The sequence below is a fragment of the Triticum urartu genome, chromosome 7, assembly GCF_003073215.2.
Source record: "Triticum urartu cultivar G1812 chromosome 7, Tu2.1, whole genome shotgun sequence".
Lineage (NCBI taxonomy): Eukaryota > Viridiplantae > Streptophyta > Magnoliopsida > Poales > Poaceae > Triticum > Triticum urartu.
Genome location: NC_053028.1, coordinates 518,173,827 through 518,189,569, shown reverse-complemented (window position 1 = coordinate 518,189,569; position 15,743 = coordinate 518,173,827). Strand labels below are relative to the sequence as shown.

The 15,743-nt window shown below is 41.5% G+C and overlaps 1 protein-coding gene across 4 annotated transcripts; it reads left to right on the top strand.

Moving 5' to 3' along the window:
• The first annotated feature begins 439 nt into the window (after positions 1 to 439).
• On the top strand, positions 440 to 13,132 carry LOC125518663 (protein SHORT ROOT IN SALT MEDIUM 1-like). Of its 4 annotated transcripts, none has more exons than XM_048683488.1 (24): positions 440 to 606; positions 732 to 883; positions 1,006 to 1,113; positions 3,063 to 3,084; positions 3,169 to 3,359; positions 3,453 to 3,473; positions 3,565 to 3,626; positions 3,897 to 4,658; positions 4,746 to 4,791; positions 5,283 to 5,375; positions 5,481 to 5,536; positions 5,656 to 5,764; positions 6,548 to 6,762; positions 6,830 to 6,893; positions 7,395 to 7,568; positions 7,651 to 7,681; positions 7,765 to 8,927; positions 9,041 to 9,115; positions 9,334 to 9,408; positions 9,787 to 10,242; positions 11,665 to 11,904; positions 12,021 to 12,062; positions 12,154 to 12,216; positions 12,773 to 13,132. In XM_048683488.1, exons 2-24 carry the CDS (start codon positions 806 to 808, stop codon positions 12,860 to 12,862), a joined length of 4,236 nt encoding a protein of 1,411 aa, XP_048539445.1. In that variant the 5' UTR covers positions 440 to 606; positions 732 to 805; the 3' UTR covers positions 12,863 to 13,132. The 4 variants fall into 4 exon arrangements, with proteins under 4 accessions (XP_048539445.1, XP_048539444.1, XP_048539442.1 ...); XM_048683487.1 differs by having other exon boundaries at positions 3,063 to 3,359; positions 7,765 to 8,508; positions 8,557 to 8,927; XM_048683485.1 differs by having other exon boundaries at positions 3,063 to 3,359.
• The last annotated feature ends 2,611 nt before the right edge of the window (positions 13,133 to 15,743 follow it).

Here is a 15,743-nt window from a genome sequence, read left to right as displayed (position 1 = left end):
CGCGGGGTTCAATCATATCCAAGCGCGCGACTAGATGCTACCATGACCACATGGTCAAATGGGTGGGTTAACTTCACGTGGGAACAGAGTGATGCTTCATGCCACATTGATCAAACAGCGACAGACACGGCTGATGAAGCCAAGAAATCATCGTACTTTTTTAAACGTTTTCCTTGTTGTATCCATGTCTATGGAAATGTTTCACACTATTATTAACCGAATATTTTCATTTAAAATATTAATTTGTTTGAAGCAATTTTAAAATATTAAATGAATGTATTTTTTCTCCGCAAAAGAAAACAATGTATTTTTTCTATTTTTTTAGAACAAAATGTATTTTTTCTAGCGGATACCTGATTTTTTTTGGAACCCTATGGCCAGAAGGCCCACGACGAGTCCCCGAAATGAACGCACTTCTCGTTCAGTCCGACCTTCCTTGATAAATAGGCTAGCCAAGCCGAGCCGCGTCCCTCCTACGGAGTCCCACCTCGCCGCCGCCAAACCCTCGCCCCTCTTCCACCGGAGCCCACCGAGCTCTCCCACTCCAGAAATTCTCCGAGCGGGAGCTCGCCCCCTCCAGCGCTGCGTCCTCCTCCAGCTCCAGAGGTAAGCCCTAGGCCCTCGCACAAATCTTGTGATTCCACTCATCTCCAGCTCGCATCCATGTCTCGGCCGGATTGGTTCTAGTTTGCGCCCTGTTCATGGTGTGATGTCTAGGGTTTGTCTCGCAGGGGCTGGTGTTCGCGAGATTCCCGTTGGTTCCCGCGACCCCGCGCGCAGTATCCCCTGGGCGGGCTCGTCCGCCATGTTTCCGCCCAAAGGGCCCAATCCCTACGGGCAGCAGCCACCGTACGGCGGGCAGCAATCTTACGGCGGCCAAATCGTATGTCTCTCAAAAACGCGCTGATCTGTTATCTGCTTAGTTGTTATATCCAGATGTGTGGCAGGTTCTCATCTTTTATGTGCGCAAAAACCTGCGCTCTTTTGCCCTACTTTTGCGTGCAGCCTGGTAGCAGTGGATTTGGGGCCTCAGCTGCGGCAGGTGCCCGCGCCGGACAGGGTGCTGCTGGGCAGTATGGAGGGCCTTACGCGTCTGTGTATGGCACACAGCAGGTGGTTAACTAACCGCAGTTCGTGAACATTTTTCAGAATTGGTTTCGCTGTGCAATTTGTTACCCTCCTAATGCCATCCATGCTCACTACTGTTACTGTTTAAGTTGCTCTGTGAGTTGTTGTTAGGGGGAATCTTTATAGCAAAGGCAAATAATGAAGGTTATTAGCTGCCAGTTCGATGCCTTTGGAGTGCAAATGGTTAGTAGAACTGCGCAGCTTCATGCTCTCATAAATCTGATGTATCCACATGGACATCTGAGATAAAAGAAAGCACTAGGTTTGGCCAGTGCTGAAGAGGCTGGCCAGGATTATTGGTTCTAGCTCAAATAAAATTATCTAAAATTTTGCTGTCTGAACCCAAGTAAAACTAAGGTGTCCTCCTGGGCCTGATTTTTTTGTTTGTTTATCCTTTCCTTTATCCACATGAAGAGCAATTAGTATCATGTCATACCGGCATTGTGCCTAAATTGTTTTGGAATGTTTAAAAGGTCACTGATTCTGTTAGTCCAAAAAACCTAGGAATTGATAATGGCCCTGTGGGATAATCGTACAAAATAAGAACCAGATATCTACAGATTTTAAAGATAAGTAGCAATGATGCAGCATCTAGCTCATATGCCCCTTTTGAGTGGCTGATGTTATCACCCGTCATAATCTATTAGTCCACACTAGAATATTGCTCTGAAAGATGCCATTCTATAGATTACTCAATGTCCAAAACATACTAGTTATGTATGCGGTATGCATCTTTCTATATATATCCTGATAGTGAGGTTTAAGCTTCAGCTTAAAACTGCAAGAATCTGAAGGATCCCAAGTAAAGGTTGCCCTCAAGCCATCTCCTCCACCTTGCCCCTCCCCTGCATAGGTCTGTCAGATCATGCCCGGACTGTTTAGTGGTGTTAGAGACTTCTGAGGGTTTTTGCAAACTAGATATATTTCTGATTTTCCACCACAGATAGGAAACAATGGATTGATTCTGTAGCACTTATCTACAGCTACATAATCCCAAGGTCAGCATTGTGTTGTTGCTGTTTCATTCTTTGTGCCGCGTAATTACCAGGTGATTTGATGTCTGTTTCATTTTGCAAGTTTTTCTTGTCTCCAAATAAGAATATGGCAAAATATAATAGATCCCACCAATTATCATTTCATTTATGTGAATGCCCCTACCATACTGATTAATGGCAGGATAGAGTAGAATATGGTTTGACCAATTATCATTGCATTTATGACGATCCACCATCAAAACAACCGAGCTTGCACCAGGCATGTCATATTCGATATTTTTGAAACAAGCAATGCTAGAGTGCATATTTCAGAATTTCACAAATTGGGTCCTCTTTTAGATAAGGAGTGCATATTTATGTGAGTTGGCTATGTTAACTGGCTTGGTGTCATAGCAGTACCTCGAAGCAGCGAACAGATCAAGTGCTGGAATAATTTGCTGGCTAGTCCACTAGCACTGTAGTTGGTAGTCACGTAGTATCACACATAGCTTATCTGTATATCAAGGAATCAAATGATTTGGGGAAAAATTAACATAAACATACTCTTTTAGGTTAAGAAGCTGTTCCTGGGCTGAATTTATCTCGTGCGTCATTTAATATAAACTTATATATACTTGCCTTCACATAATATTTGTAATTTTGTGCATTTTATCAGATTTAACGCGTTAAGTCACTTTACCAGTAGTTCGTACCATGAAGAGCGGACACCAGGAAGAGATTTCTGTTAACCATTCATGTCTTTTTCTTTTGCTATTTCTCAGTTTGCACTTTTTAGGCCTTGTCTCAGTGTCCATCTCGTCTCTTTGTTTCAGCTGTATTGTATGTTGATTACTTTCTTCCATGGTCAGATCTCACCTCCTTCTAGTTTCAAGTGGCACAACTGTTTCATGAGTTCTGTGCATGATATCTTAACTGAATATCTGGTTAAACATTTTGCAGGTTGGGGGAGTTGGTGGCAAAGGTCCGGATTCTTCTAGTCTTCCTAGCCTGCCACCTCATACATCTTCACTATCTCAGTCATCCAAGTTCTCATCTGGATCTGCAGGGTCTAACTTGGCAAGACCAAACGATGACTATATGGCTGTGCGTGGATATGCACAGAAGCTAGACCAGTATGGTACCGATTACACATCAGAGAGAAGAATGTATGGTGAACACTCAGCTAATCTTGGCAGGAGGGATGGCCTTACTGATTTGGATAGAAGATATCCTGATCATATACCTGCAGCCCATCAGGTCAATAATGTGTGCTCACTTTTTTTGGGGCTTTCCCCCTGAATTATTTAATTTAGCGAACTTAATCTTATGACCACCTTTTTTATATCTCAGATTCATGACCGTGTAGAGCAGGTAGTGTTCTTTCCCTTGCAAAACTACGTTCTGCGCCATTTAATGCTGTCTGTTATAGCCTATAATTAATTCTATTCTGTTAATTTTTCAGGGTTCAACAATGCGCCATCAGCCACTTCTGAAAGCTCAGCTGGCGCCTGTGTCTGATATGAGGTACGTTAGCTCACAGCCAGAGCCAGGTCATATATGTTGTTCAGGTTTTTTGTCCACATGGTAGACCATAATCATTCTCACTTTAAAAAGTGCATCAAATGAATGACTATCTGCATGTTCCAAACATCTCTTCTTAGGACTAAAATTTGTTAGTTATTTTAATGTATGCCACCGGCACTTTTGGAAAGCTAAAATTTGCGATCCTTCGTGTGTTTTATCACTGCAACAAAACATAGCACATGCACTGAGTAAAGTATGCATTTCTGGCAGACAAGCCGATTACTTTGCAGGAAGGTCCGCTCCAATCCATCAAGAATCTCAGGAAATTGGTACATATGGAAGGGCTGAAGCTGACCATCGCAACTTGTCCATTCTTGGGAATGTTCCATATGGAGGACAACAGACATCATCATTGTTGGGAGGCGCCCCTAGGACAAACATTGATAGTCTTGGCTATGGGCAAGGATCATCAAGCAGTGGTTATGGGATGAGTCTGCCCCCTGGTCGTGACTATGCCTCGGGGAAAGGCCTTCTCCATCCATCTTCAGATTCTGATTACCGTGACAACATCTTACCCCGTGCACGTCAAGGCATCTCCATGGTCGATGAACGTGCAATTGACCGGATTGGTTATCGTCGTGAGCTGGATCTAAGAGATGAGGAACGTCGAAGGGATCTGCTACTTGAAAGGGAAAAGGAGCTTGAACGGGAACGGGAACGGGAGTTGCGAGACCTTCGAGACCGTGAAAGAGAAAGAGACCGTGAAAGAGAAAGAGAACGTGAAAGGGAAAGGGACCGTGAAAGAATAAGGGAACGTGAAAGAGAAAGGGAGCGGGAGCGTCAAAGGGAACATGAAAGAGAACGTCTTCGCGAGCGCCGCGAGAAGGAGAAGGAGCGGAACAAGAAGCATGTAGCTGATTCAAGGCGTGAGCGCACTCCACCTAGAACCCCTGGTGATCGACGACGTTCTTCTTCTGTTAGGTCTGAGAAGCCTTTGCGGCGCCTTTCACCTCGACGTGATGCTGTGCATAGGTGTCTCCATGTTCTCTATAGCTTTGTGGATGCGCTTCGTCTTTGGTGCAGCCTTTTAAACTAACACTTTCGTTTGTTGTCCTGAAGGCATCGTTCACCTATTAAAGAAATAAAGCGAGAATATTTGTGCAAGGTAAACGAACAGTTGTGTTTGTCACAGTGTTCTTGCAAAAATCAATTGATAGTATTAATTCTTTACGTGCCTCCTTGATGCACTCTGGTCTCCAGTTTCCTTCACTGCTGTCCTTGTAAACCCTGAGATCTTTGCAAACTTATACGTCCACTCTCAGAACTAATATCTGAGAGATTCTGGTTCCACTTACCCATCTATCTACACCAATCCTTGTTTTTGCCTTCCTAGCCACTTTCTCTTTTCTGTTGCCACTTGTCTGGAGATCTCTCATTCTTTATTCTTCCAATTTGGATAACTTGTAAGACTATTCACACCTTAAGCATAGATTGCACCAGAGTGGATATGATTGAGCAATCACGGAGATGTTTTCCATCCTCCATTTCTCTCCGCCTCCTTTATATGCAAACATCATATTTAGTATGTTCAGTTATGCAGCAGTTTTAGTCTGATGCCCAATAGGAACTCATTGCTAATTGGGCTGTCTGGTGCAGGTTTTGCCATTTCGTTTGGTGGATGAGGAGAGAGACTGTTTATCTTTGACAAAAAGATATCCTAGGCTATCAGTTATTCCAGATTTTTCTAAGGTTTGACATTCTATTCATGAATGTTGATGATCAAAACTTAACGTGAAATCATGGTACTGTAGATTTTTTTTTGCCTTGCTTATTTGTGATTTACTTGTTCTGTAGATTGTCTTGAACTGGGCTAAAGAAAGCCTAAATCTTTCACTGCATACACCAGTGAGGTATGCTTTTCTATTGGGACTACATAAGTAGATACATGTACTGTTCTATTGGTTTTCTTGCTAAATGTTCTTGAGCTTCCTATTAATGACATGTTTTATACTGTGTTGCTGTAAAATAGCCTGGAGCATGCCATCTGTGAAGATGACGATAAAGCTGATGAAAGCGCACTGGTCTCTTCTGAGAATACATCAAGCACAAAGACCCCTGAAACGATTTGGAATGCAAAGGTCTTTTTGTTTATAATGTTGTGTTCATTTTGAAGTATGAACTATATTAAGTTGTAGTTGATTTGAGTAGTAGCTCCCACAATAAGTAGAGATAGTGTTTATTTGAATGAATTATGTCATTGTACATGCTATAGCAATACTTGTAGAAAGCATGTGGTATATAACTGTCGTGGGCATTAATACTCACTTTGTAGAAAATTATTGCTTGCAAGTACATGAAGTGCAACCTGTGCTGCTGACCTGCACTATCCAAGGGTGTTATGGTCTTCCCCTGGATATCATGCTTGCCCCTCGAGCAATCTTTTGAGAAATGCTGGTCCAATTCTAGCTTTTGGTAGGATGAATTTCCCTTGCATGAAAAATATGTCTTCATCATTCCATCACATTGTGACATAGAGACGTCTCAGAAAATAAAGTTGTGCTAGTACAATTTTATGTTGCATATGTAATCTAGTTATTGCGGTGTTTGTATTTATATGTCTCCATGGTAGTCCCATCGCGTGCTTACCCCCTAGCCTTTGCCTAATCTTTTTTTGTTGAAACTGGAGGAATGTTTCCATTGCATTTACTCATCTGATATTGTAAAAAATCACAAGAGTCTGTCTTGGGATCGACGTTGGCTTGGGTTTTGCTTTTAGTGCTTTTAAGTAATCCAAAAAAGAAAAAATCTATCTCATGTTGGCCGGATATAGAGGCACTTGTTATGCTGTCTTTACCTTACAAGGTAACTCCAACCATCTTGAAGTAATTTCCTTCTGTGCTTACATATATGCCCATGTGCAGGTACTTCTGATGAGCGGTATGAGCAATGGCGCCTTTGCTGACATAACGTCGATGAGAAGTACTGAGGAACGAGTGGTGCACTTGAACAATATCTTAAAATTTGCTGTATTCAAGAAGGATCGTTCACTTCTTGCTATTGGAGGCCCTTGGAATGCAGCACTTGATGGTGGAGATCCAGTGGTTGACTGTTCTTGCTTGATTCGAACGGCTATCAGGTATGCCTTCATCAAGTAAATGTACCATGGATGACTTGCAACTCTGCTAACCCTTCTTCTTGGACAGATATGTGAAGGAACTGGTTCAAGTCGATCTATCTAATTGTACCAGTTGGAATCGTTTCCTCGAGGTACTTCTAAATCTATCTCAGCACCTTCTTGGAACTGTTTCTTGAATATAGTCTTCTTTAGATGGAAAACATCACCCTTCCATGATATACCTTTTATTTAACTGGTCATAACTGGATTCTCTTCTGAATTGTAGAAGCGCAAACACATATATCATTCCAAAACTATATAATGCACATTTGCATTATGACTCTTTACCAATCAGTTTGCTTCTTGTTAAATTGTTTGACATTTCTCTGCTATTTGTGCTTTAAAATCTCCCCTATCCGAAATGACAATATTCCAAAGGATATTTGTGCTAATAACCATCAGAATATTAGACATTATGACTGGTAATTGGTCAGTTGCAACTGCGATATCAAGCCCTATTCGTATGTGGTTTATTGGCTCTTCCATAGGATAATATGAGAGCATTTACTCCAGTAATTAAGTCATTCGCTTTTCAAGGCATGCTATTATTGCTGAAGTCATCAGCATAATGTAATACATGCATTATACTGCAGGTCCATTACAACAGAGTTGGCAATGATGGACTTTTTAGTCACAAAGAAATTACTGTACTGTTTGTGCCAAACCTGTCGGAATGCGTACCATCTATGGATATATGGAGGGACAACTGGATCGCATACCGAAAATCAAAGATAGAAAGGGAGCAGCTGATTATGAAGAAGGAAAAGGTAAGCTTGTGGTTACTATTATAACATACTTTGTTTTCTTCTGAAACAGCACTAATGGTTCTTACTTCCCGTTGCATTTTAGAGCCCAGGTGATCCAAAGGAACAGAAACAAGGTTTGAAAGACCCTCACTTATCATTCACTGCCTTTTCCTTGCCTAATGAATAAAATAATTAATCCTTGTTTATTTGTCAGCAGTTTTAGAGGAGCCAAGCGATGCTAAAAGTGCGAATGATCAATTGAAGGAGGGTGATGGTGCTGCTAAGATTGAGAAAATTGATGCTGATATGGAAATGAAGGAGGGTGATGGTGCTGCCAAGATTGAGAAAATTGATGCTGAAATGGAACTGAAGGAGGGTGATGGTGCTGCCAAGATTGAGAAAATTGATGCTGATATGGAAGAGCAGGGCAAAGATGGAGATGTCAATCTTGCTGGTGATGGTGGGAAGAATCCTGACAATGTTGGGGAGCAAGTTGAGAAGACGGTGGGGGTTGTTGAAGAAAACACTTCTGGTGATGCTTCTGTTGACCATGTCACTGAGGATAAAAAGCCCATGAAAAAGAAAATAATAAAAAAGGTTGTGAAAGTTGTTCGAAAAAAGCCAACTGCTGAAGCTCCAGTGGATAAATCGCCTCAGGTTGACAAGAATGCTGTGGCAGAAACTGTGAGCAAAACCGTCGAAAAGCACATTGAACAGAAAAGTGAGGATCTTGGGAAAGAGAAGGCGGGAGCTGGCATCGTTCAACAGCCTGAGGCTAAGAAAACTGGGAAGAAGAAGGTCATTCGCAGGATTGTTAAAAGAAAAGTTCCTGCTTCAGCGACTGAGCCAACAGCCCTTGCTGCACCTGCTGAGGCAAGTAAACAAGATGTGGATGTTCAGCCGGAGAAGATTGTTGAAGGCGTCACTGATGCTGGGAATTCACAGACTAAGCTGGAAGAAGGATTGAAAACTCCTGCTGAAGATATTTCAAACCAGAAGAAAGAAGAAGGATTGAAAACTCCAGCTGAGGATATTTCAAACCAGAAGAAAGAAGAAGGATTGAAAACTCCTGCTGAAGATACCTCAAATCAGAAGAAAGAACAGGAGCTGGAGATAAAGGGAGACATAATGACTGATGATCAAAAGGCAAATACAGATAAGGTTAACCAGCAGGAAGTTGTGGAACAGAAAGATCCAAAAATTGATGAAACAGACGGGAAGAGTGTCAAGAAAACGGATGACAACGAAACAAAGGATAAAGACCAGAAGATGGACTCAAAGAAAAAGTCGCCCATTGACACCAAAGAAAAGAAGAAGTCTGATGAACCTCCTAAACACCCAGGATTCATTCTCCAGGCCAAAAAGAGCAAAGAATATAAAGTATGGTCATCATGCTATATAGTTATCTTTTTTATTTCATATAATACTATAAACTATAATTCAAGCATGGTCTTATTGCCTACGAGATCTTATTGAATGGTTTTCATTTGCAGCTCCGGTCAACATCCCTTTCATTGGATGGCCTCCTGGACTACACCGCCAATGATACAGAGGAGTCTGTATTTGAGGTCCATTTTCTGCTCTGGCTTCTGTAATAATTTGCTAATTGTCATTACAAGAGATCCCTACCTCTGCATTTTTTTCTTCAGCAAATATCTCTGTCCTGTATTTTTGGCTGCTACCAAATTTATGAGCATATAACACAAAGAAGTTACTAAATTGCTTTTGTGGTGATGCTCATGGGGCTTGACATTTATGATTGATATGTTCTTCTGTTACTTTTCAGCTTTCTTTGTTTGCTGAGTCTTTCAGCGAAATGCTTCAATACAGAATGGGTTGTGTGATCCTGTCTTTTCTTGAGGTAACTTCCTTGTGCTTTGTCTATGCTTTGTAAGCTTTGACACACGATCAGCAGTTAGTTTTTCATTCAAGTCTACTTCCATCTACTTTGAAGTTTGGTAGCCGAGTATGCTTGCAAGAAAAATGTCGGGTAGCTTGGGCATAACTGAGAATCCGACTCCATTCTGCCAATGTTGTTACCAAACTTTAGGATAATTGCTCCCTGTAATGGTCCAAATTGGGACTTGGAAGTTTGTAACCTGGTAGTTCATGGTAACTTTTGTGGAGTGTACTAAAGCAAAGAATTGGTTGCTTCATGAGGGAAGCAGAGCCGCATCCAGTAGGTTTTGGTAGTGATCTGTTTTCAGTTTTCCTCATGTAGCTTGTTTTGTCCGCACAGAAACTTTACAGGCAGTATGTTGTGAGGAGGAATCAACGTAAGCGCCAAAGAGAGGAAGATCTAAAGAAGGAAGACACAATATCCTTGGAGAAGCGACTAAAGACAACTGATGAAAATGTAACTGGAAGTACCTCAGGTAACCCAGGTAAAAATGATGAAACAATAAAAGAGGGTGGAGAAAAGATAATTGGTGATAATTCATCAGCTTCCCATGAGCAACTGGTAAAAGAGGATGACGAGAAGATGAGTACAGATCATGCTGCCCAGGATGAAATGATGAAAGAGGGTGAGGAAAAGATTGACGCAGATCAGTCAGCAGCTGCCTGTGATGAACCTAAAGCTGATGAGAAAATGGAGGAAGAAGATCCTGAATATGAAGAAGATCCCGATGAAGTAGAATATGAAGGCGACGAGGACATGGATGATGCCACTGCTGAAGAGCCGGCAGAAGCACAGGTAATGCACACATATATCCTCCGTACCCTTTTGCACCACACATAATATACACAACTGCGAAGTGACCGTATATTAGCTCGTGTTGCTTAAGAAACTACTCTTTGTATTACCGGATGGTCTTTTCCTTCATAACAGCATGGATGCTTGTTGATTTGCCCATGTTCCCTCATGTAAAATAATGTATTTCTACATGTGGAACATTTCCAATTAGTTCCAACAGAATTAAAGGGTAGTGGGAAGCTGCAAGCACCAACTCATCAAGCTTGTTATGGAGTGTAGTGTTAGCTCACTTGTCAAGGCTAATTGCTCTAGTTTTACGTCTGGATTATATTTGAGAGCTTACACCACTATAAATATAAAAATGTAGATATTGAGATTTCTCTAGTTAAAGTAGTACTCCCTCCGTCCGGGTTTATTGGGCCCGTGAGCCAGCCATCCGCGTCTGGATTTATAAGGCCTTGAATTAATTTCCCTCGATCTTCTCCACTGCATGCGCGCTAGATTCGTTAAAACTTCTGATTAATTAGCTGCATGCAAAACGGCGTGCGCAACCTGCTGCATGCCATTAACTGCCCATAGCGCTGGACGTGGGCATGTATTGGCTGCATGCAAAAGTAAAGCTGGCAACCGGCTGCGTGCTATAATTACAAGCCAATCTGATTGGCCTTTCCCATGCTTCAAAATCACACATAATTAGCGTTAATGTCTTGCCTTGGTACCTGAGTTTTGGCTAGCGGGCCTAAGGCTAGTCATAGGAGTAACTTAGGTAGTAACATAGCGCACTTCGAGAAATTTTTGCTTATGTGGCACGTAGTTAATGAGAAGTGGTAACATAGCGCTTCTCAAGACAAGATGAGTCTACAAGCCATTAAATGAAGCCACATATGACACCACTAGTATGTTACTTTGCACTATGAAGGTGGTAACTTAGACTAGTGTCAGATGCATGACACTAGTATAAGTTACTTCCCACTATGACCAGCCTAATAAACCCGGACGGAGGAAGTACGTAGGAATCACTGATTTGGGGATGTGGGCACTGTGATGATGGGACACGCGACATGGATATGGCATTTTTCAGAAACAGCCTTATGGGGATATCTTGAGTTTATATAAATAATTCAAAAAATACAGCAGTAAGGGTAAATTTATATTTTCAAGATGTGAGATCAAAGTACTTCCTGTTTGTTTTCTCTCTACTGCCTTTTCAACGATAGAAAATTCAATCAAGTTAAACAAAGAATAAAGGTAGAGCTACTAGCTTACTATCGTGGATGAGTACATGCTAGCAGCCGAGCAAACAAAGAATAAAGAGAACAAAAAGCGGAGAAAACATAGAAGGAATGTGTGCTTGTAGGTGCTGTGAAACTAGTTATGGGTAAACTGTGCTTACCTTTGTCTATTCATTAACCTCTGCTGCAGAATGAGGATAACTCAAACGAAAGAGAAACCAAGCGAGAAGAGGTAACTGCAGAAGATGATGGAAAGAGGACAACGGAGAATCTTAAGTTGGAAAAAGCAGAAGAGGACAAGCAGTCTGTAGCAGAGAAAGGAGATTTGAAAGAAGTTGAAGAGAAATCTGTTGGTAAGGAGGGAAAGATATCTGGCTCACAAAAAGGAGATTCAGCGAAACATGATGTGGTTGATAAGGACCTGTTGCAGGTACATTTTGCTGTTGCCTCGTATAAGAGATTAGGAGTTGCATTAAAAGTTAAAACTCTGTCTGTTACATGGATCCCAGGTTATTGCTAACATATGATGTTCTTTTCCCTCTATAGGCTTTTAGGTACTTCGACCAAAACAGAGTTGGTTATATAAAGGTAGTGTAATAAGCGATACCGTTGTTCTTTTGGAAGCAATTCGTCATTTGGATACGTGAAGACATTATTCTTATAATTTTTACAAATGCAGGTGGATGATTTAAGGTGCATCCTTCACAACTTGGGGAAATTTTTATCCAACAGGGATGTGAAGGTCAGTCACTTGACTCTGTTCATTGAATTCCATACTATCTTTTTTACCATATCTTCTGGAACTTGATACTTATTTGTTCCAATCTGGTCTTGAAATTTCACCCACTAATTAACTTACCACCTCTTGCTGAAATGCTCCTCTGATTCAAATGAATTCTATAGGATTTTTGGAGGATTTGTATCCTTAGGTCCTTTGATTCACAGTATTGGAATCCTTAGGAATTTTAAAGAATAAAATTGTATATATGATTTAGTAGCAGTTCTGTTCTCACCTCAATATGGATACCTTTTAACTTCTGGTTAGCTTGATAGTATACGTCTACACCCTAGATTGGTTATAGGTAACTATTAACGATTAGTGAGTACACAATGGAAAAAAATAAGGTGTATTTGTCAATTGGATATACTTGCACTTTTGGGGGTGGTGAGCTGCAGCATGCATACGTCGTGTGGGTTTTACATCCTGCAAAACACTAATAACGGTTCTTGTTTTGATGACCATCTTTTGGATGTTTTTGACCGGCATCTAACGCTGGCATGTTGTTCACTGTCTGCAGGACATGGTTCAAATTGCTCTTGCTGAGAGCAATTCTGCAAGGGATGGTCGCATTATCTATACAAAGCTTGTCAAGAAAGCTGACCTCTGATCTGGACCTGGTTTTGGCCCTAGCAGCTAGTTGAGTTATGGAACTTGTTTGTTGGAGATTCTTGACAGTGAATCGATGATCAATGGAAAGTCACCCGAGTAGTGTACTTCCATGTAGCTGGGAGCTAGTTTTTGTTTCTTTGAATGAATATTTGTTAATGAACTGATATCGTTTGTATGTTGACCTACTAGGAAAATTTCATTAGATTTTTTTCACACAGCAAACATAATGGCCTAATAATAATAACATTTCCTGGTGTTGTATTTTTTATTTTCTTTTGGCGCCACACAATTAATCTTGTGTCAACTATGCCAGGTTGGGAAAACATGAGAATATGACTAGCTACTAGTGTAGTATAAAAGAAAAAATACAATCTCTGTACACTAATGTAAGATGTTTTTGTAGTTCAATTTGAACTGCAAAATTGGTCTTAAATTAGTTTATAGAGGGAGTTCCAATGCTTGATATGCAGGAGTTCCAATGCAAAAGTCTTAAAAAGCCCGTAGTTGAGAGCAAGAGAGTAATGGCCAAGTGTACCCCCATGCTATAACTAATCTCGCAACAATAATCCGAGGCGTCATTGATGCATGAAGCTTGCTCTTCAAAGTAGTCCACTTGATTCATTAGCGATGCCGGGACAGCGGAGGCCCCTGTGAATGTGTCCATGTTAGTGAGGTCCATAAGTAATACTGCCTCAATCGAGAATTTTTATGAAAATGTTTCATTTGCTTCTTTTCAATGGAAGTTTCATTTTTCCAAAATGTATCTTAATATTTGGCCTAATTCGTCTTCTGATGATCGATTCAACCTCTGATCAAAAAGATAGGATCTTTGGTTCTATTTCATCTCTTCAAAAATATTTTTGCAAGCTGTTTTATATTGTGGGGTGGAGATAGTATTTAGGCCCAAACATGATACAAACCCATGTATACACATCAAGCCCAACTAGCAGGGAAAACAACCCGATGACTAGGTTTGTTTGCATGCATATTTTTCTTATACATCTAGATCAATTTTCGTAAATAATAAATATAGATCCGTATACATCAAGAACATTTTTTACATGTTTAATCTTTTTAAAAAATACTCCCTCCGCCCCAAAATTCTCGTCTTCTACATACGGATGTATCTAATACTAAAATGTGACTTGATACATTCGTATTTAGACAAATTTAAGACAAGAATTTTGGGACAGAGGAAGTATATGATTAACATTTTCAAATACAATGATTAGCATTTTTTCAAATACATGTTTTGATGTCTACTTGTGCCATACACATGGTACATTTTTTGTATACATCTGAAACATTTATTTTACACTATATGTTTAAAAAAAATTAAACACATGTTTTTGAACATTGTTTTTTGAATATGTGTTGAAGCATTGTTTTCAAATTCTATCAACATTTTCTATAAGTTGCACCAACATGTTTTTAACATTGCACACACATTTTTTTTCAAAATTAAGGGATTTTTTAAAAATATATATGTATTTTAGTTTTGTTAATGTAACAAAGAAAAATAAAAAAAAGGAAAATGAAAAAAACAAAATCGAGTGAACGAACGATATAGTATATATAACGAACTAAAAAAATCGAACCAACAACGCTATTGGGTCGGCCCTTTACCACGTCGCTTCAGGCGAGAAGTTGCTCAAAAAAAGTCACCCCCTCGTGGTTCCTCAAAAAGAAAAAAAGTCGCCCCCCTAGTCTGCTCGCCGCGTTGTCTCAGATCAACCGATCTTGCTAGGGAGTCTGATGCCGCTCTCCGCCGGGCACTACAGACATGTTTGGTTGCTTGCATATAGGCCAACCAGGCCCGTGCAGGAAGACTGTGGCCCGTTTGGTTGCCTGCGTTCATTCTTGGGCTTGCATAGCACGAAACTCAAAGCACCTCTGGCCTGTCTCGCTGGGAACGCTGGAATCGACAGTTTCTCCAGAGCTAGGCACGTGCAATGCACGTGGGCGACGAGGCCTGCACGCGAGGAGCCACACTCGAGAAGCCGCGTTGCTTCCCGAAGTCCCAACAGTTATTCCCCTCACTGCTCACTCTCCCCTCTCCCCTCTCTCCACTCTCACTAACGGCGGCGGCGGCGACTTTCAGCACATCGAAGAACAACAAGGCGACCGCCAGCCCCTTCATTGGCATCTGCATCATCACCTCCCGCACTTTGGCAATGGCAGTAAGCACTTTTTTCACCTCCCCACGTACTCATTCGCATTCCATTCGCGTTTAGGTTCGATCCGCGTTATGGGAATGGGGAATCGGGGTAAATAGCCATATGAGTGATCATAACATCATCACGAGTTCGTAGTACCGACGGATTTGAGGTCACTGATCGGAGTACAAGGGTAATGGGTATTGGGGATAAATCTTACACAGTAGTCCTAGATCTTAGCCTCGACGACCCTAGAGGCGGTTGGAGCGGCGGGTGCCCTTGCCCTTGTTCTTCTCCTCGAGCCGCACCACCGTATCTCCTTCCTTGCCGGAGTCCAGATCGATTGTCATGCTTTGTTACACCGGGTGGCAAACCCGGTCAACAATCTCAATCCATGATATATGCAAAAAAAGATCGGTATGCTTCGGTGTCCTGGCTTCGGCGCCCTTACTACCATCGCAGCCGCAACTTCTTCTACCTCCATCGCCATCGCTTCTTGTTCCTCCTCCACCGCCATCACAGTCCTTGTCGTGAAGTACGCTGCGACACAATGGTCATGAGGGCGCCTGTACTCTCTGTACTTGGCCCACCTTGACCTCTGTTGAGCGTCACTGGAATCGGCCTGATTCATGGCCCAACGAAGGATGTCGACTAACATAGCTGTAGCGATCCGATCCCAATGGATTGAAGTCTCTGTGGTTAAGTGTCATCCCTGGATCGGTA